At 51.5% G+C, this 24,880-nt stretch overlaps 1 protein-coding gene across 2 annotated transcripts in view; it reads left to right on the top strand.

The window, feature by feature from the left end:
* The first annotated feature begins 1,438 nt into the window (after positions 1-1,438).
* DCAF8 (DDB1 and CUL4 associated factor 8) overlaps positions 1,439-24,880 on the top strand; it is a 29,677-nt gene continuing 6,235 nt past the window's right edge. The window contains exons 1-12 of one of the 2 annotated variants that reach the window (XM_059490182.1): positions 1,439-1,591; positions 2,926-2,958; positions 6,883-6,952; positions 8,122-8,462; positions 11,177-11,482; positions 13,097-13,237; positions 14,385-14,479; positions 17,048-17,158; positions 18,115-18,187; positions 18,459-18,516; positions 19,945-20,052; positions 22,468-22,598. In XM_059490182.1, coding sequence (XP_059346165.1) covers positions 6,925-6,952; positions 8,122-8,462; positions 11,177-11,482; positions 13,097-13,237; positions 14,385-14,479; positions 17,048-17,158; positions 18,115-18,187; positions 18,459-18,516; positions 19,945-20,052; positions 22,468-22,598 — 1,392 coding nt within the window. In that variant the 5' untranslated portion in view covers positions 1,439-1,591; positions 2,926-2,958; positions 6,883-6,924. Of the gene's footprint in view, positions 1,596-2,925; positions 2,959-6,882; positions 6,953-8,121; positions 8,463-11,176; positions 11,483-13,096; positions 13,238-14,384; positions 14,480-17,047; positions 17,159-18,114; positions 18,188-18,458; positions 18,517-19,944; positions 20,053-22,467; positions 22,599-24,880 lie in introns of both variants that reach the window. The other variant, XM_059490183.1, reaches the window with a different exon arrangement.

The following is a 24,880-nucleotide window of genomic DNA, read 5'->3' as shown; positions in this document are numbered from 1 at the left end:
ATAACCCCATTGGTGACCCTGCAGTGACCCTAAACACGGGTGACCCCATAACACCACTGGTGACCCTACGATAACACACGAGGTGACCCTGCAGTGACCCTATACACAGGGTGACCCTATAACCTCATTGGTGACCCTACAGTGACCCTAAACAGGGATGACCCTACAATAACACTGGGAGTGACCTTATAGTGACCCTATAACCCCTCTGGTGACCCTATAATGACCCTATAACCCATTGTAACACTCTTGGGGACCCTAGAGTGACCCTAAACAGGGGTGACCCTACAATAACACTGCAGGTGACCCTGTAGTGCCCCTAGAACCCCATTGGTGACCCTGCAATAACACAGGTGACCCTGCAGTGACCCTATACTACAGGCTGACCCTATAACCCCACTGATGACGCTATAATGACCCCATAACGCCATTGGCCACCATACAGTGACCCTAAAGAGAGGTGACCCTACAATGACATTGGGATGACCCACTAATGACCCCATAACCCCCCTGGTGACCCTATAATGACCCTATAACCCATTGTAACACTCTTGAGGACCCCAGGGTGACCCTAAACAGGCATGACCCTACAATAACACTGCAGGTGACCCTATACTGACCCCCTAACCCATTGGTGACCCTATAATGACCCCATAACCCATCGGTGACCCTATAGTGACCCTATAACCCATTGTAACACTATTGGGGACCCCAGGGTGACCCTAAACAGGCGTGACCCTACAACAACACTGCAGGTGACCCTATACTGACCCCATAACCCATTGGTGACCCTATACTGACCCCATAACCCATTGGTGACCCTATAATGACCCTATAACCCATTGTAACACTATTGGGGACCCTAGAGTGACCCTAAACAGGGGTGACCCTACAATAACACTGCAGGTGACCCTATACTGACCCCATAACCCATTGGTGACCCTATAATGACCCCATAACCCATTGGTGACCCTATAGTGACCCCATAACCCATTGTAACACTCTTGGGGACCCTAGAGTGACCCTAAACAGGCATGACCCTACAACAACACTGCAGGTGACCCTATACTGACCCCATAACCCATTGGTGACCCTATAATGACCCCATAACCCATCGGTGACCCTATAGTGACCCTATAACCCATTGTAACACTATTGGGGACCCCAGGGTGACCCTAAACAGGCATGACCCTACAATAACACTGCAGGTGACCCTATACTGACCCCATAACCCATTGGTGACCCTATAATGACCCCATAACCCCACAGCGCCCCTCAATAACGGGGTTGGTGTGTGTGTGTGGGGGGGGGCGCCGTTCCCATGGCAACGCCCGCCGTGAGGGGGGCGCCGCTCCCGCCGCCATCGCGCAACGGCCGCTGCCGTAAAGCGGCGCCCGCGGTGCCGCAAAAGCGTCGCCCGGTACCGCCAAGCGAGGCGGCGGCGGGGGCGGCGCGTTAAAGATGGCGGCGGCGGGGCCCGGTCCCGGGGCCGGCTCTGGAGCGGCCGGGGGGACCCGCGGCGGCCGCCACTGAGCCCGGCCGCGCCCCCCGGCACCGTCCGGGACCCGCCGGGAGCCTCCGGGACGCTCGGGTCGGTGCGCGGCCTCCGCCGGGCCCGCTGCGGCCGCGGCCCCCGCGGGTTCGGGCCTGTCCCGGCTCCGGGGCGGGATCGCGGGAGGGGCGGGGCGGCCTCGGGGGGGACACCGAGAGTTCGGGGAGGGGATGGGGGAGGCTCTGAGGGAGCCCTGAGGGGGTTTGGGGGGTCCTGGGGGAGCCCTGAGGGGGTTTGGGGGGTCCTGAGGGGGCCCTTGAGGCCTCTGGGGGGGTCCCTTAGGGGAGTCCTTGGGGTTTTTTGGGGCTCCGAGAGGGTTTTGAGGGGATTTGGGGTTTTTTTTGGGGTGTCCTGGGGTGTCCCTTGGAGGTTTTGGGGGGATTTTGGGGGTTTTGGGGGCGCCTTAGGGGAGTCCTTGGGGTTTTTGGGTCTCCTTGGGGGTTTTGAGGGGGATTCTGGGGGATTCCTTGGAGGTTTTGGGGGATCCTTGAGGGTTTTGGGGGGTCCCTGGGCCTTTGGGGGATCCCTTAGAGGGGTCCTTGGTTATTTTGGGGTATCCTGGGGGATCCTTGGAGATTTTGGGGGGATTTTGGGGGGTCCTGAGTCACCCTTGGGGCCTCTGGGGGGGTCCCTTAGGGGATTCCTTGGGGGTTTGGGGGAGCCCCTGAGATTTTTGGGGGATCCTTTCAGATTTTGGGGCGTCCCTGCACCTTTGGGGGATCCCTTAGAAGGGTACTTCGTTTTTTTTGGGGTGTCCTGGGGGGTTCCTTGGAGGTTTTGGGGGGGTCCCTGAGACTTTAAAGGGCCCCTTAAGGGGATCCTTGACTTTTTTGGGGGGCCCTTGAGGCTTTTTGGGGGAGTCCCTGAGACTTTGGGGATCCCCTGAGATTTTTGGGGTCTGGGAATTTTTGGGGTGACCCCCAAGATTTTGGGAGGAGTCTCCGAATATTTTTCGAGGGGGTCCCAGAGGTTTTTTTGGGGTCCCCTGAGATTGAGAGGAGAAAATTTGGGAAAGGTCCTGGAGGTTTTGGGGGAAATCCCTGAAATTTTGGGGTTCCCAGGGATTGGGGAGACCCTAAAAATTTGGGGTTCTCAGGGATGGAGGGAATATTTTTGGGATTGAGGAGTGGGGGTTCCCTCAAAATTTGGGGTCTCCAGACATCGAGGGGGGGGGGGGATCCCCAAAATTTGGGAATTCCCAAGGATCAGAGGGGTCGCCAAAGATTGGGAAGGTCCCCAAAATTTGGGTTTTTTCAGGAATTTGGGGGGATCCCAGAAATCTGAGGGGGTTCCCCAGGAATTGGGGGGTCCCCAGGGATGGGGGGGGTCCCCAAAATTGGGGGTCCCTGACCTTTGACCCCACGCTCCCCCAGCTCCAGCCCCGCTGTCCCCGGCACCTGGCCCAGGTGAGTGCGCCCGGCTCCCGCAGGGTTTTGGGATTTTTGGGGTTTTGGGGGGAATTTTTGGGGTTTCTCCAGGATTTGGGAAACTCCTGAGAATGTTCCTGAGCATCCATGCCGAGGGATTTGGGGGTTTCATCCCAAAGGATTTGGGAATTTCATTCCTGAGGATTTGGGGGCTCCACCTGAGGGATTTGGGGGCTCCATCCCAAAGGATTTGGGGATTTCATCCTAAAGGATTTGGAGGCTCCACCTCAGAGAATTTGGGGTTCCATTCTTGAGAGATTTGGGGATTTCATCCTAAAGGATTTGGAGGCTCCACCTCAGAGAATTTGGGGTTCCATTCTTGAGAGATTTGGGGATTTCATCCTAAAGGATTTGGGGGCTCCATCCTGAGGGATTTGGGGATTTCATCCTAAAGGATTTGGGAATTTCATTCCTGAGGATTTGGGGGCTCCATCCTGAGGGATTTGGGGGCTCCATCCCAAAGGATTTGGGGATTTCATCCTAAAGGATTTGGGGGCTCCATCCCAATGGATTTGGGGTTCCATTCCCGTGGGATTTAGGGGCACCCTCCTGAGGGATTTGGGGGATCCATCCCAGAAGATTTGGGGATTTCATCCTAAAGGATTTGGGGGCTCCACCCCAGAGAATTTGGGGTTCCATTCTTGAGAGATTTGGGGATTTCATCTTAAAGGTTTTGGGAATTTCATTGCTGAGGATTTGGGGTTCCATACCAAGGGACTGGGGGTTCTACCCCAGAGGATTTGGGGTTTTCCATTCTTGAGAGATTTGGGGATTTCATCCCAAAGGATTTGGGAATTTCATTCCTGAGGATTTGGGGGCTCCATCCCAAAGGATTTGGGGATTTCATCCTAAAGGATTTGGGGGCTCCACCCCAGAGAATTTGGGGTTTTCCATTCTTGAGAGATTTGGGGATTTCATCCCAAAGGATTTGGGAATTTCATTCCTGAGGATTTGGGGGCTCCACCTGAGGGATTTGGGGGCTCCATCCCAAGGGATTTGGGGATTTCATCCTAAAGGATTTGGGGGCTCCATCCTGAGGGATTGGGGGATTTAATCCTAAAGGATTTGGGGGCTCCACCCCAGAGAATTTGGGGTTTTCCATTCTTGAGAGATTTGGGGATTTCATCCCAAAGGATTTGGGAATTTCATTCCTGAGGGATTTGGGGGCTCCATCCTGAGGGATTGGGGGATTTAATCCTAAAGGATTTGGGGGGTCCACCCCAGAGAATTTGGGGTTCCATTCTTGAGAGATTTGGGGATTTCATCTTAAAGGTTTTGGGAATTTCATTGCTGAGGATTTGGGGTTCCATACCAAGGGACTGGGGGTTCTACCCCAGAGGATTTGGGGTTTTCCATTCTTGAGAGATTTGGGGATTTCATCCCGAAGGATTTGGGAATTTCATTCCTGAGGATTTGGGGTCTCCACCTGAGGGATTTGGGGGCTCCACCCCAGAGGATTTGGGGATTTCATCCTAAAGGATTTGGGGGCTCCACCCCAGAGAATTTGGGGTTCCATTCTTGAGAGATTTGGGGATTTCATCCCGAAGGATTTGGGAATTTCATTCCTGAGGATTTGGGGGCTCCACCTGAGGGATTTGGGGGCTCCATCCCAAAGGATTTGGGGATTTCATCCTAAAGGATTTGGGGATTTTATTCCAAGGGATTTGGGGGATCCATTTAGGAGGATTTGGGGGATCCACCCCAGAGGATTTGGGGGCTCCATCCCAAGGAATTTGGGGGCTCCGTCCCAGAGGATTTGGGGTTTTCATCCCAGAGGATTTGGGGGATTTTATCCTAAAGGATTGAGGGCTCCATCCCAAACTATTTGGGGGCTCCATCCTGAGGGGTTTGGGGGATGCAACCTAAAGGATTTGGGGGCTCCATCCCAGTGGACTTGGGGTTCCATTCCTGAGGGATTTGGGGATTTCATCCTAAAGGATTTGGGGGATCCACCCCATAGGATGTAGGGATTTCATCCTAAAGGATTTGGGGTCTCCGTCCCAGAGGATTTGTGGGATCCATCCCAAATGATTTGGGCTCCATTCCTGTAGGATTTGGGGGCTCCATCCTGAGGGATTTGGGGATTTCATCCTAAAAGTTTTAGGATTCTACCCCAAGGGATTTGGGATCTCCATCCCAGAGGATTTGTGGTTCCATCCCAAGAGATTTGGGGGATCCATTTAGGAGGATTTTGGGGCTTTATCCCTGAGGATTTGGGGCCCCCCCAGTTTTTCTCCAAGTTTTTCTCCCACTTTATCCCATTTTTTCTCCCAGTTTCTCCCAGTTTGGGGCCAGCAGGAGGCTGGGCAGGGCAGATCCCTCTCCAGAGGCTCTGGAATGCCCTGGGATGTTTTTTTTTTGGGATATTTTTGGGAGCAGCAGCGTCAGCCTGAGCCTGTCCAGATGCAGCCTCAGGAATCCCAGGATTTCTGGAACATTCCCTGCAATTCCCACATTTCCCACCCCCCCCCCTCGGGGTCAGGAGTGGATTTGGGAGCTCCTTCCTGATCCCTCACCTGGGAATGGAGCAAAAAATTCCCGGGATTGGGATTTTTGGAGGCAAAAATGGTGAGGTTTGAGGGGGGGAGGGGGAATTCCAGTGCTGGCCTTTGGGGTTGTTTGGGATTCCAGGGAATTCTGTGGGATTCCAGCAGAATTTCCAGGGAATTCCATGGAATTCCAGGGCTCTGCTCCACGGAAATGGGGGATTTTTGGAGGGCTGGGGGACTGGCACTGCTCTCCTGGAGAGATTCCAGAGGGAATTTTGTGTGGGAATGTGTTTAAAGATGGATCTTTAGAATCCCAAATCCCTCAGGACTGGATTTTCCTGGGATGCCGAGGAGGGTTTGGGTGTCCTGCAGCATTCCCAGATGGATTTTCCATGGAAAATTGGGATTTTTTGTGTGGGAATGTGTTTAAAGATGGATCTGTAGAATCCCAAATCCTCAGGATTGGATTTTTTCCTGGGATGCTGAGGAGGGTTTGGGTGTCCTGCAGCATTCCAAGGTGGTTTTTCCATGGAAAAATGGGATTTTTTGTGTGGGAATGTGTTTAAAGATGGATCTTTAGAATCCCAAATCCCTCGGGATTGGATTTTCCTGGGATGCCGAGGAGGGTTTGGGTGTCCTGCAGCATTCCCAACTGGATTTTCCATGGAAAATTGGGATTTTGGGAACAGCCCAGCCAGGGTTTGGGTGTCCTGCAGCATTCCAAGGTGGTTTTCCCATGGAAAATTGGGATTTGGGGAGTGCCTGCTTTGCTGGGGTGGGTTGGGGACATGGGGACATCCCGTGGTGGCCGTGGCAGGGCCACTCCAGCTCTGTGTCATGGTGTCCCCATGTCCCCCTGTCCCTGTGTCATCGTGTCCCCCTGTCCCCCATATCTCCGTGTCCCTCTTGTCCTGGCTTCCCCATGTCCCTGTGTCCCCCTGTCCCCAATGTCCCCAGTGTCCCCATGTCCCTCTCTTCCCATATTCCTCTGTCCCCATATCCCCAATGTCCCCCTGTCCCTGTGTCCCTCTGTCCCCACGTCCTCTCATGTCCCCAATGTCCCCATGTCCCCCTGTCCCTGTGTCATCGTGTCCCCCTGTCCCCCATATCTCTGTGTCCCTCTTGTCCTGGTTTCCCCATGTCCCTGTGTCCCGCTGTCCCCAATGTCCCCATGTCCCTCTCTGTCCCCATATCCCCAATGTCCCCCTGTCCCTGTGTCCCCCCGTCCCCACGTCCTCTCGTGTCCCCAATGTCCCCTGTCCCCGTGTCCTCTCATGTCCCCAATGTCCCCATGTCCCTCTCTGTCCCCATATCCCCAATGTCCCCCTGTCCCCACGTCCTCTCATGTCCCCAATGTCCCCTGTCCCCACGTCCTCTCATGTCCCCAATGTCCCCTGTCCCCGTGTCCCCGCAGGGATTCCCGTGGGAGGCGGTGACGTCGGACAAGGGCGGCGGCATGGACGGCAGGACGGACATTGTCAACGGTGAGGGGACAGCTTGGGGACAGCTGGGGTGGCAGTGGAGCTGGCAGGGTGACAGTGACAGCCAGGGGACAGCAGGGGTGGCAGGGTGACAGTGATGGAGATGCGCTGGCAGCGATGGTGACAGCGAGGGTGGCAGCAGAGGTGACAGTGAGGGTGCCAGGGTGGCAACAATGGTGGCAAAGTGACTGTGGTGGTGACAGTGATGGTGACAAAGTGACTGTGGTGGCGACAGGATGGTGCCAGGGTGTCAGTGCAGGTGCCAGCCACGGTGCCACCACACTGTCCCCATGTCCCCAGGCAGCCTGTCCAGCAGCCCTGAGGACACATCAGCTGAGGAGGGCCGGTGTCACTGCAATGTCCCCATGTCCCCATGGCAGTGTGACACAGGTGGCACTGTGCTGTCCCCATGGTGACTCCCTGGTGTCCCCCTGTCCCCTGGCAGCCTGTCCAGCAGCCGTGAGGACACGTCAGCCGAGGAGGGCCGGTGTCACTGTGATACCCCCATGTCCTCATGTCAATGTGACACTGGTGTCACTGCGATGTTCCCTTTTCCCAGGCAGTATGATGACACTGGTGACCCTGGTGACAGTGTCCCCGTGTCCCCTGTCCCCAGGCAGCCTGTCCAGCAGCCCTGAGTATATGTCAGCCAAGGAGAGCCAGTGTCAGTGTGTTGTCCCCATGGTGTCACTGCGATGTTCCCTTTTCCCAGGCAGTGTGGTGACACAGGTGACACTGGTGACAGTGTCCCCGTGTCCCCTGTCCCCAGGCAGCCTGTCCAGCAGCCCTGAGGACATGTCAGCCGAGGAGGGCCGTGCTGTCCCCATGGTGTCACTGCGATGTTCCCCCTTCCCAGGCAGTGTGGTGACACAGGTGACACTGGTGACAGTGTCCCCATGTCCCTGTCCCCAGGCAGCCTGTCCAGCAGCCCTGAGTATATGTCAGTCGAGGAGGGCCGGTGTCACTGTGCTGTCCCCATGGTGTCACTGTGCTGTCCCCCTGTCCCCAGGCAGCCTGTCCAGCAGCCCTGAGGACATGTCAGCCGAGGAGGGCCGTGCTGTCCCCACGGTGTCACTGCGATGTTCCCCCTTCCCAGGCAGCGTGGTGACACAGGTGACGCTGTGCTGTCCCCACGTCCCCGTGGTGACACCGTGCTGTCCCCCTGTCCCCAGGCAGCCTGTCCAGCAGCCCTGAGGACATGTCAGCCGAGGAGGGCCGCGAGACGTCCTCGGGGATCGAGGTGGAGGCGTCCGACCTGAGCCTGAGCCTGACGGGCGACGACGCCGGGGCCGCGCGGGGCCGCGCCAGCGACAGCGACAGCTCCGGGGACAAGGACAGCGACAGCATGGACGACACCGGCCACTACTCCATCCCCGAGGAGCCCCGGCACGACGAGGACGAGGAGGAGGAGGAGGAGGAGGAGGAAGAGCCCCGCGCCCGGCGCAGGGCCCCCCGCAAGCGGCCGCCCCACGAGCGCGACTCGTCCGACGAGGAGCAGGCGCTGGAGGACTGGGTGGCTGCTGCTTCTGGCACTTACAGGGGGCTGGGGGGCAAAGAGGTTTAAAAGAGGTTTAAAAGAGGTGTTTAATGAGGTTTTTGTTGAGGTTTTTATTGAGGTTTTAAGTGAGGTTTTAGAGGATTTTATTCTATTATCAGTAGCGAGGAATAGTGAGACATGAGATGTAAAATCGGGTGGCTGCTGCTTCTGGCACTTACAGGGGGCTGGGGAGCAAAGAGGTTTAAAAGAGGTGTTTAATGAGGTTTTTAATGAGGTTTTTATTGAGGTTTTAGGTGAGGTTTTAGAGGATTTTATTCTATTATCAGTAGCGAGGAATAGTGAGACATGAGATGTAAAATCGGATGGCTGCTGCTTCTGGTACTTACACAGAGGCTGGGGGGAAACAGGGGTGAAAAAGGTTTAAAAGAGGTTTAAAATGAGGTTTTAAGAGAGGTTTTAACTGAGGTTTTAACTGAGGTTTTAGAGGATTTTATTCTATTATCAGTAGCGAGGAATAGTGAGACACGAGATGTAAAATCGGGTGGCTGCTGCTTCTGGCACTTACAGGGGGCTGGGGGGCAAAGAGGTTTAAAAGAGGTTTAAAAGAGGTGTTTAATGAGGTTTTTATTGAGGTTTTAAGTGAGGTTTTAGAGGATTTTATTCTATTATCAGTAGCGAGGAATAGTGAGACACGAGATGTAAAATCGGGTGGCTGCTGCTTCTGGTACTTACACAGAGGCTGGGGGGAAACAGGGGTGAAAAAGGTTTAAAAGAGGTTTAAAATGAGGTTTTAAGAGAGGTTTTAGGTGAGGTTTTAGAGGATTTTATTCTATTATCAGTAGCGAGGAATAGTGAGACATGAGATGTAAAATCGGGTGGCTGCTGCTTCTGGCACTTACAGGGGGCTGGGGAGCAAAGAGGTTTAAAAGAGGTTTTTAATGAGGTTTTTAATGAGGTTTTTATTGAGGTTTTAGGTGAGGTTTTAGAGGATTTTATTCTATTATCAGTAGCGAGGAATAGTGAGACACGAGATGTAAAATCGGGTGGCTGCTGCTTCTGGCACTTACTGAGGGGCTCTGGGGGAAAAGAGGCTTTAAAAAGGTTTTAAAAGAGGTTTTAAATGGGGTTTTTAAAGAGATTTTAACCAAGGGTTTAAAAGCTTTTATTCTATCATCAGTAGCGACAAATGGTGAGACGCAGGAGATGTAAAACTGGGTGGCTGCTGGTTTTCTCCATAAAACTGAGAAAGTTTTCACACTTGATTGTGGAAGGTCACCCTACAATAGCATTGGAGTGACCCTACAGTGACCCTAAACATGGGTGACCCTACAATAACTTTGGTTTTCCCTAAAAACTGAGAAAGTTTTCCCACTTTTTTATGGAAGAAGCAGATAAAACTGCCTTATCACCAACAGCTAACCCCTTTAACAGATGAATAAATTAATTAATGCACCCCCGTGTCCCCAGGTGGCCTCAGAGACATGGGTGCTGCTGTGGCCGCCATCTTGGGTGACCCTACAATAACTTTGGTTTTCTCTAAAAACTGAGAAAGTTCTTACACTTTATTATGGAAGATGATCCTATATAATCAATGAACTGATTAATTAATGCACACCCCTGTGTCCCAGGTGGCCTCAGAGACATGGGCACTGCCGCGGCCGCCATCTTGGGTGACCCTACAATAACTTTGGTTTTCTCTAAAAACTGAGAAAGTTTTCCCAGTTTATTATGGAAGAAACATAAAACTGCCTAATCACCAGCAGCTCACCCCTTTAACAGAGGAATAGATTAATTAATGAACACCTGTGTCCCCCCAGATGGCCTTGGACACATGGGCGTTACTGTGGCCGCCATCTTGGGTGACCCTACAGTAACTTTGGTTTTCTCTAAAAACTGAGAAAGTTTTCCCACTTTTTTATGGAAGAAGCAGATAAAACTGCCTTATCACCAACAGCTAACCCCTTTAACAGATGAATAAATTAATTAATGCACCCCCGTGTCCCCAGGTGGCCTCAGAGACATGGGTGCTGCTGTGGCCGCCATCTTGGGTGACCCTACAATAACTTTGGTTTTCTCTAAAAACTGAGAAAGTTTTCCCACTTTATTATGGAAGAAACATAAAACTGCCTAATCACCAGCAGCTCACCCCTTTAATAGAGGAATAGATTAATTAATGCACCTCTGTGTCCCCAGGTGGCCTCGGAGCCGTGGGCGAGAGTGTGGCCGCCATCTTGGGTGACCCTACAGTAACTTTGGTTTTCTCTAAAAACTGAGAAAGTTTTCCCACTTTTTTATGGAAGAAGCAGATAAAACTGCCTTATCACCAACAGCTAACCCCTTTAACAGATGAATAAATTAATTAATGCACCCCCGTGTCCCCAGGTGGCCTCAGAGACATGGGCACTGCCGCGGCCGCCATCTTGGGTGACCCTACAATAACTTTGGTTTTCTCTAAAAACTGAGAAAGTTTTCCCAGTTTATTATGGAAGAAACATAAAACTGCCTAATCACCAGCAGCTCACCCCTTTAACAGAGGAATAGATTAATTAATGAACACCTGTGTCCCCCCAGATGGCCTTGGACACATGGGCGTTACTGTGGCCGCCATCTTGGGTGACCCTACAGTAACTTTGGTTTTCCCTAAAAACTGAGGAAGTTTTTCCACTTTACTATGGAAGGTGATCCTGAGTAATCAAGAATTGATTAATTAACACACCCCTGTGTCCCAGGTGGCCTCGGAGACGTGGGCCCTGCCGCGGCCGCGCTGGCGGGCGATCCCGGCGCTGCGGCAGCGCCAGCTGGGCGGCTGCTCGCGTTTCGTGGCGCAGGCCTGCGGCGCCCGGCTCTTTGTGCAGAAATTCCGGCTGCAGCACGGCCTGGAGGGGCACACGGGCTGCGTGAACACGCTGCACTTCAACCAGAGGGGCACCCGCCTGGCCAGCGGCAGCGACGACCTCAAGGTGCTGGTGTGGGACTGGCTGAGGCGCCGGCCCGTGCTGCAGTTCGACAGCGGGCACAAGAGCAACGTCTTCCAGGTGGGCATGGTGTGGGGATGGTGTAGGGTGAGGTTTTGGGGTGGGCATGGGCTGGGGTGGGGTTTTGGGGTGGAATCCCAAAGGACTGGCTGTGTCACTGGCCCGTGCTGTAGTTCGACAGCGTGCACAAGAGCAACGTCTTCCAGGTGGGCATGGTGGGGTTTTGGGGTGGGCATGGGCTGGGGTGGGGTTTTGGGGTGGGATGGTGTTTTGGGGTGGAATCCCAAAGGACTGGCTGTGGCACCAGCCCGTGCTGCAGTTCGACAGCGGGCACAAGAGCAACGTCTTCCAGGTGCTCATGGTGGGGTTTTGGGGTGGGATCCCAAACAGGGTTTGTTGGCTGGATGGGTTTCCTGAAGTTCATGGATGTATCATAAAATTTGTCAGGTTGAGGGGCCTTGTTTGGGGTAGGAGAGGGTCCCAGGAAAATGTCACCTGGGCAAGAGGATGCTTGGGAAAGGATCTGGGAACAGATCCCCAGATGCCACAGATTGACCCCCAAATCCTGCAGATTGATGCCCCAGATCCCACAGATGTGCCCTAAAATTTATCATCCTAAAGGATCCCTCTTTGGGGTGGGAGAGGATCCCAGGAAAATGTCACCTGGGCCAGGGAATTGCTGGGAAAGGTGTCCGTGGAGTGAAGGGACATGGGGGCAGTTTGGGTGGGGTTTTGGGGTGGGATCCCAAAGGACTGGCTGTGGCACCAGCCAGTGCTGCAGTTGACAGCGGGCACAAGAGCAACGTCTTCCAGGTGGGCATGGGCTGGGCATGGCGTGGGGATTGGGTTTTGGGGTGGGATCCCAAAGGGAGGAGCCCAGGATGTGTTATCTGGATGGGTTTCCCAAAGTTTGTGGGTGTTGGTTTAGGTGCGTTCAAAAAATTCATTGTTCTAAGGGTTCTTTGTTGGGGTGGGAGAGGGTCCCAGAAAATCCCAAAAGGGTGTCTCAGGATCCATCATCTCAGTGGGTTTCCCAAGGTTTGTGGGTGTTTGTTTAGGTGTTCTAAAATTTGTTGTTCTGAGGGTGTTTGGGGTGGGAGAGGGCCCCAGGAAGAGCTCAACTGGGAAAGGGAATGCTTAGAAAAGAAGCTGGGAACAGGTCCCCAGATCCCACAGACTGACCCCCAGATCCCACAGATTGACCCCCAAATCCTGCAGATCGATGCCCCAAATCCCACAGATGTGCCCTAAAATTCATCATCCTAAAGGGTCCCTGTTTGGGGTGGGAGAGGGTCCCTGGAACGGCTGACCTGGGCCAGGGAATGCTTGGGAAAGGATCTGGGAACAGATCCTTAAATCCCACAGTTTGATGCCCCAGTTCCTGAGAGAACTTGGGAGGATCTCTGGGAGATTTTGGGGTGATTCCCAGGAGAGTGTTTGGGATGATTCCTGAGAGAATTTGGGATGATCCCTGGGAGATTTTGGGATGATTCCCAGGGGAGAGTTTGGGATGATTCCCAAGAGAACTGGTACAACTCCCAGAACAATTCCACCAATTCCCCCCATCCCTTTCCCCTCCCACCTCCTCTGCGATTCCCCCTTTCCTTCCCCTCTCCCCCCACCACCCCCCTGTCCCTTTTTCCCACTTTTTCCCAATTTTTCCCCATTTTCCAGGCCAAGTTCCTGCCCAACAGCGGTGACTCCACGCTGGCCATGTGTGCCCGGGACGGGCAGGTGCGCGTGGCCGAGCTCTCGGCCACCCAGTGCTGCCGCAGCACCAAGCGCGTGGCCCAGCACAAGGGGGCTTCCCACAAGGTGAGGGGGGATTTGGGATTCCCAAATCCCGGGATTTGGGGTGCTTGGGAATGGGGGAACACAGTGGGAATTGGGTGGGAGCAATGGTGGGAGCAGGGGATGTCACCACAGAGGTGACAGAGCTGTCACAGCACCGAGCCCTGCACAAGGGGGCTTCCCACAAGGTGAGGGCGATCCCAGGAATGCCAAATCCCGGGATTTGGGGTGCTTGGGATTTAGGAATTGCAAATCCCTGGATTTGGGGTGGCTGGGAATGGGGGAGCACAGTGGGAATTGGGTGGGAGCAGGGGATGTCACCACCCAGTGACACTCAGTGCTGCCGCAGCACCAAGCGCGTGGCCCAGCACAAGGGGGCTTCCCACAAGGTGAGGGGGGCTTGGGATTCCCAAATCCTGGGATTTGGGGTGCGTGGGATTTGGGAATGCCAAATCCTGGGATTTGGGGTACCTGGGAATGGGGAAATGGGATGGGAATTGGGTGGGGATGTCACCACCCAGTGCTGCCGCAGCACCAAGCGCGTGGCCCAGCACAGGGGGGCTTCCCAATAGGTGGGGGGGGGGGTTTGGGATTCCCAAATCCCAGGATTTGGGGTGCCTGGGGTGCTTGGGATTTGGGAAAGGCAAATCTCGGGATTTGGGGTGCCTGGGAATAGGGGCACGCAGTGGGAATGGGGTGGGAGCAGGAGATGCCACCACAAAGGTGACAGAGCTGTCACAGCACCGAGCCCAGCACAAGGGGGTTTCCCACAAGGTGAGGGGGATCCCAGGAATGCCAAATCCTTGGAATGTCAAATCTTGGGAGTGGCAAATCCTGGGAATGCCAAATCCCAGGATTTGGGGTGCCTGGGAATGGGGGAACCCAGTGGGAATGGTGGGGGCATCACTTGGGACATCACCACACAGGTGAGGAGGGTGGGTTTAGCCACTCAGCTACATTGAAATCCAGAAATTTTGTGATTTTCCCACTTTTTGGGTGCAATTCAGACCCTTGGCTGTATTGTTGTCCCCATGACATCACCCATATGACATCACTGCAGTTCAGAGCAGGAATTTCCAAACCTGGGGTTTTTCCAGGTGGATTTTCCTGGTTTTGGGGATTTTTGGGAATTATTCTCACTGTTTTTTTCCCTTTTGTCCCCCAATCCCAGCTGGCGCTGGAGCCGGATTCGCCCTGCACGTTCCTGTCTGCGGGGGAGGACGCCGTGGTCTTCACCATCGACCTGCGGCAGGACCGGCCCGCCTCGTGAGTGAGGGGAAAATTGGGAATTCTGAGGGGAAAATTGGGAATTCTGAGGGGAAAAGAGGGAATTCTGAGCGGGAAATGGGAATCCTGTGGGAAAAAATGGGGATTTGAGGTGGGAAGTGGGGATTCGATCGACCTGCGGCAGGACCAGCCTGCCTTGTGAGTGAGGGGAAAAGTGGGAATTCTGAGGGGAAAATTGGGAATTCTGAGGGGAAAATTGGGAATTCTGAGGGGAAAAGTGGGAATTCTGAGTGGGAAAAGTGGGAATTCTGAGTGGGAAATGGGAATCCTGTGGGAAAAAATGGGGATTTGAGGTGGGAAGTGGGGATTCGATCGACCTGCGGCAGGACCAGCCTGCCTTGTGAGTGAGGGGAAAAGTGGGAATTCTGAGGGGAAAATTGGGAATTCTGAGTGGGAAAAGTGGGAATTCTGAGTGGGAAATGGGAATCCTGTGGGAAAAAATGGGGATTTGAGGTGGGAAGTGGGGATTCGATCGACCTGCGGCAGGACCAGCCTGCCTTGTGAGTGAGGGGAAAAGTGGGAATTCTGAGGGGAAAATTGGGAATTCTGAGGGGAAAAGTGGGAATTCTGAGCGGGAAATGGGAATCCTGTGGGAAAAAATGGGGATTTGAGGTGGGAAGTGGGGATTCGATCGACCTGCGGCAGGACCAGCCTGCCTTGTGAGTGAGGGGAAAAGTGGGAATTCTGAGGGGAAAAGTGGGAATTCTGAGTGGGAAAAGTGGGAATTCTGAGTGGGAAAAGTGGGAATTCTGAGTGGGAAATGGGAATCCTGTGGGAAAAAATGGGGATTTGAGGTGGGAAGTGGGGATTCGATCGACCTGCGGCAGGACCAGCCTGCCTTGTGAGTGAGGGGAAAAGTGGGAATTCTGAGGGGAAAATTGGGAATTCTGAGGGGAAAAGTGGGAATTCTGAGCGGGAAATGGGAATCCTGTGGGAAAAAATGGGGATTTGAGGTGGGAAGTGGGGATTCAATCGACCTGTGGCAGGACCAGCCTGCCTTGTGAGTGAGGGGAAAATTGGGAATTCTGAGGGGCAAATTTGGAATTCTGAGGGGAAAATCAGGAATTCTGGGTGAGAAATGGGAATTCTGTGGGGGAAAAGGGTATTTGGGGTGGGAAATGGAGATTCCATTGGTCTGAAGTAGGATCGGCCTGCCTTACAAGTGACCAGAAAATTGGGAATTCTGAGGGGAGAATTGGGAATTGTGAGGGAAAATTTGAGAATTCTGAGGGGAAAGATGGGAATTCTGTGCAGGAAATGGAGAATTCTAGGTGGGAAATGGTGAATTCTGGGCAGGAAATGAGAAGAAGTGGGTTTTGGGGAAAAATCAGGGTTTTTTGGGGAAATCAGGGATTTTTTGGGAAATCAGGTTATTTTTGTGGGGAAAACAGGTTGGGTGTTTTTTGAAAATTGAGATTTTTGCAGGAAAATTTGATATGTTTTGTGGGAACATTAATATTTTTTGGGGAAAAATGGATTTTTTTAGAAAATTAATTTTTTAGGGGGGAGAAAAAATTAACTTTTTTGGGGGGGAAAGCACATTGGTGTTTTGGGAAAAAACCCTGTTTTCTGAGGAAAAACCTTTTTTTTTGAGGAAAATCAGGGACTTTTGGGCAAAACCTGATTATTTTTAGAGGGAAAATCAGTGGTTTTTTGTGGGAAAAGCAGGGATTTTTTCAGGGAAAAGCAGTTTTTCTGTCTCCCTGTGTTTTTCCAAGCCTCTGGGCTGTCATTCTGGAGGCTGATCCAGCCCAAATCCCGGGGTTTCATAACCAGGACGAGCCCTTTAATCCCTGATCCCTCCGGAATCCGCGGCTGGAGCTGATCCCAACCCCCTCCCTGGGCTGGATCCCTCTGGAATTCTCACCCTGGCAGAGCCAATCTCAAATTTTCCCTCATGGAATGCCCCAAATTCCCTCAAATCCCTGCTGTTTTCAGGGATTTTTTGGGGAAAATGGGGTTTTTTTGAGGGAAAAAATGGGGATTTTGGGGGAAAATTTGGCATCTTGGGGGGAACGATGGGGATTTTAGTGGGGGGAAGAAAATGAGAATTGTCTCAGGAAAATGGGGGATTTTTTTGAGAAATGGGAATTTGGTAGGGGAAACAGATGGGATTTGGGAAATAGCAGGTGGAGTTTGGGGAAAAATCTGGTGGTTTTTTGGGAAATCACATTTTCCTTGGGAATTCTCAGCCCCCTCCCTGTCCTTTGGGCTGGATCCCTTTGGAATTCTCACCCTGGTGGAGCCAAACCTGAATATTTCCCTCCTGGAATGCCCCCAATTCCCACAAATCCCGGCTGTTTTTAGGGGAAAACTCCCCCAAATCCCATTTTCCTTTTGGGAATTCTCTCCGTGTGGATTTTTCCTTGGGAAATTCCCAAGCTCAGGATCATTCCCTACCCTCATTGCCCAAATCCTGCTGATTTTGGGGGATTTTTTTTCCACAGGGAATGACCACTACTGGTTTGGGCTGGGACTGAGGGGGATTGGGGCTGGGATTTGGGGGAATTTGGGTGGATTTTGTCTGATCCCGAGGATTTTTCCCAGGAAATTGGTGGTGACAAAGGAGAAGGAGAAGAAGGTCGGGCTCTACACCATCTTTGTCAACCCTGCCAACACCTCCCAATTCGCTGTGGGCGGCCGTGACCAGTTTGTGAGGTGGGGCCAAACTGGGAGCACTGGGAGAGCTCAAATCCTGGGATTTCCCATCCCAAATCCAAGGATTTCCCATCCCAAATCCATGATTTCCCCTGCCCAATTTCCCTTTTTCGAATCCAACTTTTGCCCTCCCCAAATCCATGGTTTCCCTGTCCCAAATCAGGGGCCAGGACCAGTTTGGGAGGTGAGGCCAAACTGGGAGCACTGGGAGATCCCAAATCCAGGGATTTCCCATCCCAAATCCAGGAATTTCCCATCCCAAATCCAGGGATTTCTAATCCCAAATCCAGGAATTTCCCATCCCAAATCCAGGGATTTCTAATCCCAAATCCAGGGATTTCCCATCCCAAATCCAGGAATTTCCCTTCCAAAATCCAGGAATTTCCAATCCCAAATCCAAGGATTCCCAAACCTGCCTCTTTCCCTTCCCAAATCCCCAATTTTTCCTTCCCAAATCCCCAATTTTTCCTTCCCAAATCCGAGACTGGAAGCAACACAGAATTCCAGGGAGTTTTAGGATGGAATCTTGGACATGGGAATGTTTTTTTTCTGCCCCAAATCCCCAGGGAATTTTAGGATGGAATTTTGGCCACGGGAACATCATTCCTGCCCTAAATCCCAGTGGAATTTTAGGATGGAATTTGGGGCATGGGATTGTTTTTTTTTCTGCCCTAAATCCCCAGGGAATTTTAGGATGGAATTTTGGGTGTGAGAACAACATTCCTTCATAAAACCCCCAGGGAATTTCAGGATGGAATTTTGGCCGTGGGAATGTTTTTCCTGCCCTAAATCCCCAGGGAATTTCAGGATGGAATTTTGCCTGTGGGAACATAATTTCTGTCCCAAATCTGAGCCTATCCTGGCACAAAAATCCCTGGGAATTTCAGGATGGAATTTTGAGCCCTGGGATCTCGGAATGGGAATTTTTTAATTTTTTTTTTCCCTGATTCCTGCAGGATTTATGATCAGAGGAAAATCGATGAGAACGAGAACAACGGAGTCCTGAAGAAGTTCTGCCCCCACCACCTGGTACTGGGGATACTGGGAGGGAACTGGGAAGGCACTGGGAGCACTGGGATCACCCCAGAGCAATCCCATGGGAAATCTTCCTGAAAAACCCTTCAGGAAGAGGCAAAAAACCTCCCAGAAATCTTTATTTTTGTTGTTTTTTTTTGCCCTTCAATCCCAATTTTCTGCCTCCCTAAATCCTCATCTGGGGGTTTAACATTCAGAATTCCCAGGAAAAGGGGCTGGATCTGAGCTTTTTCCCACTTTTTCCTACTTTTTCCCACTTTTCCAGGTGAACTGTGAGTCCAAAGCCAACATCACCTGCCTGGTCTACAGCCATGATGGCTCAGGTGAGTCCAGGTGGGAATTTATGGAGTTCTGGAGGGTCCCACTCCCTCAAACCCCCTCATTTCCCACCAAAAAAAAATCAGCTTTCCCAAAAAATACCCATTTTCCTAAAAACCCACCTGTTTAGCTTCAAACAAACACCTCTTCCCCCCAGAAAATGGACTTTCCCCCAAAATTCCATGTTTTCCAAAATAAAAATCATTTTCCCCCCCAAAAAAACCTCTTGAGCTCCAGACCCTCCTGTTTTACCCAATTTTCCTCTTGTTTTACCCAATTTTCCTCCCATTTTTCCCATTTCTTTCCTTTTTTTCCCATTTTTTGCCCTGTTTTTTCTCCATTTTCCTGCTGGTTTTCCCCTTTCCCCATTTTCCCCATTCTCCTCCTGTTTTTTCCCCATCTTCCCACTGCTTTTTTCCCATTTTCCTGCTGTTTTTCCCCTTCTCCCATTTTTTCCCTTTTCCTCATTTTCCCTGCTGCTTTTCCCCATTCCTCCCCTCCATTTTCTCGATTTTCCTCCTGTTTATTCCCATTTCCCCTCATGTTTATTCCCATTTCCCCCCATTTATTCCCATTTTCCCATGTTTTTCTCAATTTCCCCCCATTTATTCCCATTCCTCCCTTGTTTTTATTCCCCTTTCCCCTCATGTTTTTTCCAATTTCCCCCCATTTATTCCCATTTCCCCTCATGTTTATTCCCTTTTCTCTGTGTTTTTCCCCATTTCCCCTCATGTTTATTCCCATTCCCTCCTGGTTTTTTCCCAATTTCCTTGTGTTTATTCCCATTTCTCTGTGGTTTTTCCCATCTTTCCCCCATTTATTCCCGTTTTCCCCTCATGTTTATTCCCATTTTCCCCTCATGTTTATTCCCATTTCCCCTCATTTATTCCTGATTCCCCCCATTATTCCCATTTCCCCTCAGGTTTATTCCCATTTCTCTGTGTTTATTCCCATTTTCCCCCCATTTATTCCCATTCTCCCCATTTTTTCCCCAATTTCTCCCATTTATTCCCATTTCCCCCTCATGTTTATTCCCATTTCCTGTGTTTATTCCCATTTTCTGTATTTATTCCCATCTTCCCCCTGTTTATTCCCATTATTTCCCCTTGTGTTTATTCCCAATTTCCCTGTTTATTCCCATTTCCCCCTGTTTATTCCTGATTTCCCCCCTGTGTTTATTCCCATTCCTCCCTGTTTTTATCCCAATTTCCCGTGTCTGTTTATTCCCATTTTTCTGTGTTTTTCCCAATTTCCCTCTGTGTTTGTTCTCATTTTTCCATGTTTTTATCCCAATTTCCCCTCATGTTTTATTCCCATTCCCTCCCTGTTTTTTTTTCCCAATTCCCCCCCGTTTTTTCCCCCAATTTCCCCTCGGTGTTTATTCCCATTTTTCTGTGTTTATTCCCATTTTTCCCAATTTCCCCCCATTTCAGAGCTTTTGGCCTCGTACAACGATGAGGACATTTACCTGTTCGACTCCTCGCACAGCGACGGCGCGCAGTACACGCGGCGCTACAAGGGCCACCGCAACAACGCCACGGGTAACCCCCAAATCACCCCCAAATCACCCCAAAAACAGCCCCAAATCCATCCCAAATCACCCCAAAACCAGCCCTAAAACAGCCCCAAATCACCCCAAAAATATCCCAAAACCAGCCCCAAAACCAGCCCTAAACCAGCGCAGTACACGCGGCGCTACAAGGGCCACCGTAACAGCGCCATGGGTAATGCCTATAAATCCACCCCAAATCCATCCCAAATCACCCCAAAAAACAGCCCCAAATCACCCCAAAACCAGCCCCAAAACCAGCCCCAAATCCATCCCAAATCCATCCTAAATTACCCTAAAAATATCCCAAAACCAGCCCTAAACCAGCCCTATAATGGTGCAGTACAGCCGGCACTACAAGGGCCACCACAACAACACCACGGGTAACGCCCCAAATCCACCCCAAATCCATCCCAAATCACCCCAAAAAACAGCCCCAAATCACCCCCAAATCCATCCCAAAAACAGCCCCAAATCCATCCCAAATCCATCCTAAATTACACTAAAAATATCCCAAAACCAGCCCCAAAACCAGCCCTAAACCAGCGCAGTACACGCGGTGCTACAAGGGTCACCGCAACAATGCCACGGGTAACACCCAAATCACCCCCAAACCAACCCAAAAACAAACACAAATCACCCCCAAATCCATCCCAAAACCAGCCCCAAATCCATCTCCAAATCCATCCCAAATTACCCCAAAAATGTCCCAAAACCAGCCCTAAAACAGCCCCAAATCACCCCAAAAATATCCCCAAACCAGCCCTAAACCAGCGCAGTACACGCGGCGCTACAAGGGCCACCGCAACAACGCCACGGGTAACGCCCCAAATCACCCCAAAAACAGCCCCAAATCAGCCCCAAATCCATCCCAAATCACCCCAAAACCAGCCCCAAATCCATCCCAAATCCATCCTAAATTACCCTAAAAATATCCCAAAACCAGCCCCAAAACCAACCCTAAACCAGCGCAGTACACACGGCGCTACAAGGGCCACCGCAACAACGCCACGGGTAACCCCCAAATCACCCCAAAAACAGCCCCAAATCACCCCCAAATCCATCCCAAATCCATCCTAAATTACCCTAAAAATATCCCAAAACCAGCCCCAAAACCAACCCTAAACAGCGCAGTACACAGAGCGCTACAAGGGCCACCGCAACAACGCCACGGGTAACGCCCCAAATCACCCCAAAAACAGCCCCAAATCACCCCCAAATCCATCCCAAATCCATCCTAAATTACCCTAAAAATATCCCAAAACCAGCCCCAAAACCAACCCTAAACAGCGCAGTACACGCGGCGCTACAAGGGCCACCGCAACAACGCCACGGGTAACGCCCCAAATCACCCCAAAAACAGCCACAAATCAGCCCCAAATCCATCCCAAATCACCCCAAAAACAACCACATATCCATCCCAAATCCATCCCAAATCACCCCAAAACCAGCCCCAAATCCATCCCAAATCCATCCTAAATTACCCTAAAGATATCCCAAAACCAGCCCCAAAACCAACCCTAAGCCAGCGCAGTACACAGAGCACTACAAGGGCCACTGCAACAACGCCACAGGTAACACCCCAAATCACCCCCAAATCACCCCAAAAACAGCCCCAAATCCATCCCAAATCACCCCAAAACCAGCCCTAAAACAGCCCCAAATCACCCCAAAAATATCCCAAAACCAGCCCCAAAACCAGCCCTAAACCAGCGCAGTACACGCGGCGCTACAAGGGCCACCGTAACAGCGCCATGGGTAATGCCTATAAATCCACCCCAAATCCATCCCAAATCACCCCAAAACCAGCCCCAAATCCATCCCAAATTACCCTAAAAATTTTTTCCTGATTTTTCCCATTTCCCCCTGATTTTTCCTGATTTTTCCCATTTCCCCCTGATTTTTCCCTGATTTTTCCCATTTCCCCCTGATCTTTTCCTAATTTTTCCCATTTTTCCTGATTTTTCCCATTTCCCCCTAATTTTTTCCCATTTCCCCCTGACTTTTTCCTGATTTTTCCCATTTCCCCCTGATTTTTCCCATTTCCCCCTAATTTTTTCCCATTTCCCCCTGACTTTTTCCTGATTTTTCCCATTTTCCCCTAATTTTTTCCCATTTCCCCCTGATTTTCCCATTTCCCCCTGATTTTTCCCTGATTTTTCCCATTTTTCCTGATTTTCCCTGATTTTTCCCATTTCCCCCTGATTTTCCCTGATTTTTCCCATTTCCCCCTGATTTTTCCCTGATTTTTCCCATTTTTCCTGATTTTCCCTGATTTTTCCCATTTCCCCCTGATTTTTCCCTGATTTTTCCCATTTCCCCCGATTTTTCCCATTTCCCCCTGATTTTTTCCCATTTCCCCCTGATTTTCCCTGATTTTTCCCATTTTCCCCCCTTTTTTCTCCAGTGAAAGGGGTGAATTTCTACGGCCCCAAGAGCGAGTTCGTGGTGAGCGGCAGCGACTGCGGCCACATTTTCCTGTGGGAAAAATCCTCCTGCCAGATCGTGCAGTTCATGGAGGGCGACAAGGGCGGCGTGGTGAGACCCCAAAAATCCCCAAATCCCCCTTTTCCCCCTGCATTCACCCCCTTTTCCCTCTGCCCTGACCCCAAAAGCAGCGGGATGGCCCCGCTCCTGTTTCCCAGGGCTCTGAGGGTGGGGCAGGATCCCAAATTTGGCCGATTCCCCGGCATCCTGAGGGATTTTTCCAGGTGTTTCCTGCAGGAAAGGGAAACTGTGCTGGGAATGGCCCCATCCTGAATTTCCTCTGCTGGCAACTCCTGATTCTCCTGCTTTGGGATGGCCAGGATAGGCCTTTTCCCTTTTTCCCTCCTTTTTTCCCTCTTTTTCCCCCTTTTTCCTCCTTTTTTCCCCCTTTTTTCCCCCTTTTTCCCCCTTTTTCCCCCTTTTTCCCCCCCTTTTTCCCCACTTTTTTCCCCCTTTTTTCCCCCTTTCCCTCCCCCTTTTCCCCCCTTTTATCCTCCTTTTTCCCCCTTTTTCCCCCTTTTCCCCCATTTTCCCCCCTTTTTCCCCCTTTTTCCCTGCTTTTTTCCCCCTTTCCCTCCCCGTTTCCCCCCTTTTATCCTCCTTTTTCCCCCTTTTTCTCCCACTTTTTCCCCCCTTCCCACCCCTTTTCTTGCCCCCTTTTCCTCCCCTTTTTCCCATTTTCTCATCTCTTTTTCCCCATTTTTTTTCCCCAGGTGAGCTGCCTGGAACCTCACCCCCATTCCCAATCCCAAAATCCCCATTTTTCCCCCATTTTTCCCCAGGTAAACTGCCTGGAGCCTCACCCCCATGTTCCAAATCCCCATTTTTCCCATTTTTTCCCCATTTTTTCCAAGTGAACTGCCTGGAGCCTCACCCCCATTCCCAGTCCCATTCCCAATCCCATTCCCAATCCCTAAATTCCCAATTTTCCCCCATTTTTCCCCCCAGGTGAACTGCCTGGAGCCTCACCCCCATGTCCCAAAATCCCCATTTTTCCCATTTTTCCCATTTTTTCCCCATTTTTCCCCCAGGTGAACTGCCTGGAGCCTCACCCCCATGTCCCAAAATCCCCATTTTTCCCATTTTCCCCCATTTTTTCCCCCCAGGTGAACTGCCTGGAGCCTCACCCCCATTCCCAAAATCCCCATTTTTTCCCATTTTCCCCATTTCCCCCCCAGGTGAACTGCCTGGAGCCTCACCCCCATTCCCAATCCCATTCCCAACCCTGTTCCCATTCCCAAAATCCCCATTTTTTCCAATTTTTTTCCCATTTTTCCCCCAGGTGAACTGCCTGGAGCCTCACCCCCATGTCCCAAAATCCCCATTTTTCCCATTTTTCCCCCATTTTTCCCCCAGGTGAACTGGCTGGAGCCTCACCCCCATGTCCCAAAATCCCCATTTTTCCCATTTTTCCCCCATTTTTCCCCCAGGTGAACTGGCTGGAGCCTCACCCCTATGTCCCAAAATCCCCATTTTTCCCATTTTTCCAAGTGAACTGCCTGGAGCCTCACCTCCATTCCCAAAATCCCTATTTTTCCATTTTTTTCCAATTTTTTCCCCATTTTTCCCCCCAGGTGAACTGCCTGGAGCCTCACCCCCATGTTCCAAAATCCCCATTTTTCCCATTTTTTCCCATTTTTCCCCATTTTTCTCCCAGGTGAACTGCCTGGAGCCTCACCCCCATGTCCCAAAATCCCCATTTTTCCCATTTTTTCCCATTTTTCCCCCAGGTGAACTGCCTGGAGCCTCACCCCCATGTCCCAAAATCCCCATTTTTCCCATTTTTTCCCCCATTTTTTCCCCCCAGGTGAACTGCCTGGAGCCTCACCCCCATTCCCAAAATCCCCATTTTTTCCCATTTTCCCCCCATTTTTTCCAGGTGAACTGGCTGGAGCCTCACCCCCATGTCCCAAAATCCCCATTTTTCCCATTTTTCCAAGTGACTGCCTGGAGCCTCACCCCCAGTTCCAGAATCCCCATTTTCCCCCCATTTTTTCCCCATTTTTTCCAAGTGAACTGCCTGGAGCCTCACCCCCATGTCCCAAAATCCCCATTTTTCCCATTTTTCCCATTTTTTCCCCATTTTCCCCCCAGGTGAACTGCCTGGAGCCTCACCCCCATGTCCCAAAATCCCCATTTTTCCCATTTTTTCCCCATTTTTTCCAAGTGAACTGCCTGGAGCCTCACCCCCATTCCCAATCCCATTCCCAACCCTGTTCCCATTCCCAAAATCCCCATTTTTTCCAATTTTTTTCCCATTTTTCCCCCAGGTGAACTGCCTGGAGCCTCACCCCCATTCCCAAAATCCCCATTTTTTCCCATTTTCCCCCCAT

This window comes from Ammospiza nelsoni, chromosome 28 (genome assembly GCF_027579445.1).
Source record: "Ammospiza nelsoni isolate bAmmNel1 chromosome 28, bAmmNel1.pri, whole genome shotgun sequence".
NCBI lineage: Eukaryota > Metazoa > Chordata > Aves > Passeriformes > Passerellidae > Ammospiza > Ammospiza nelsoni.
The sequence above is the reverse complement of the archived record's forward strand: the minus strand, read 5'-3'. Positions and strand labels throughout refer to the sequence as shown.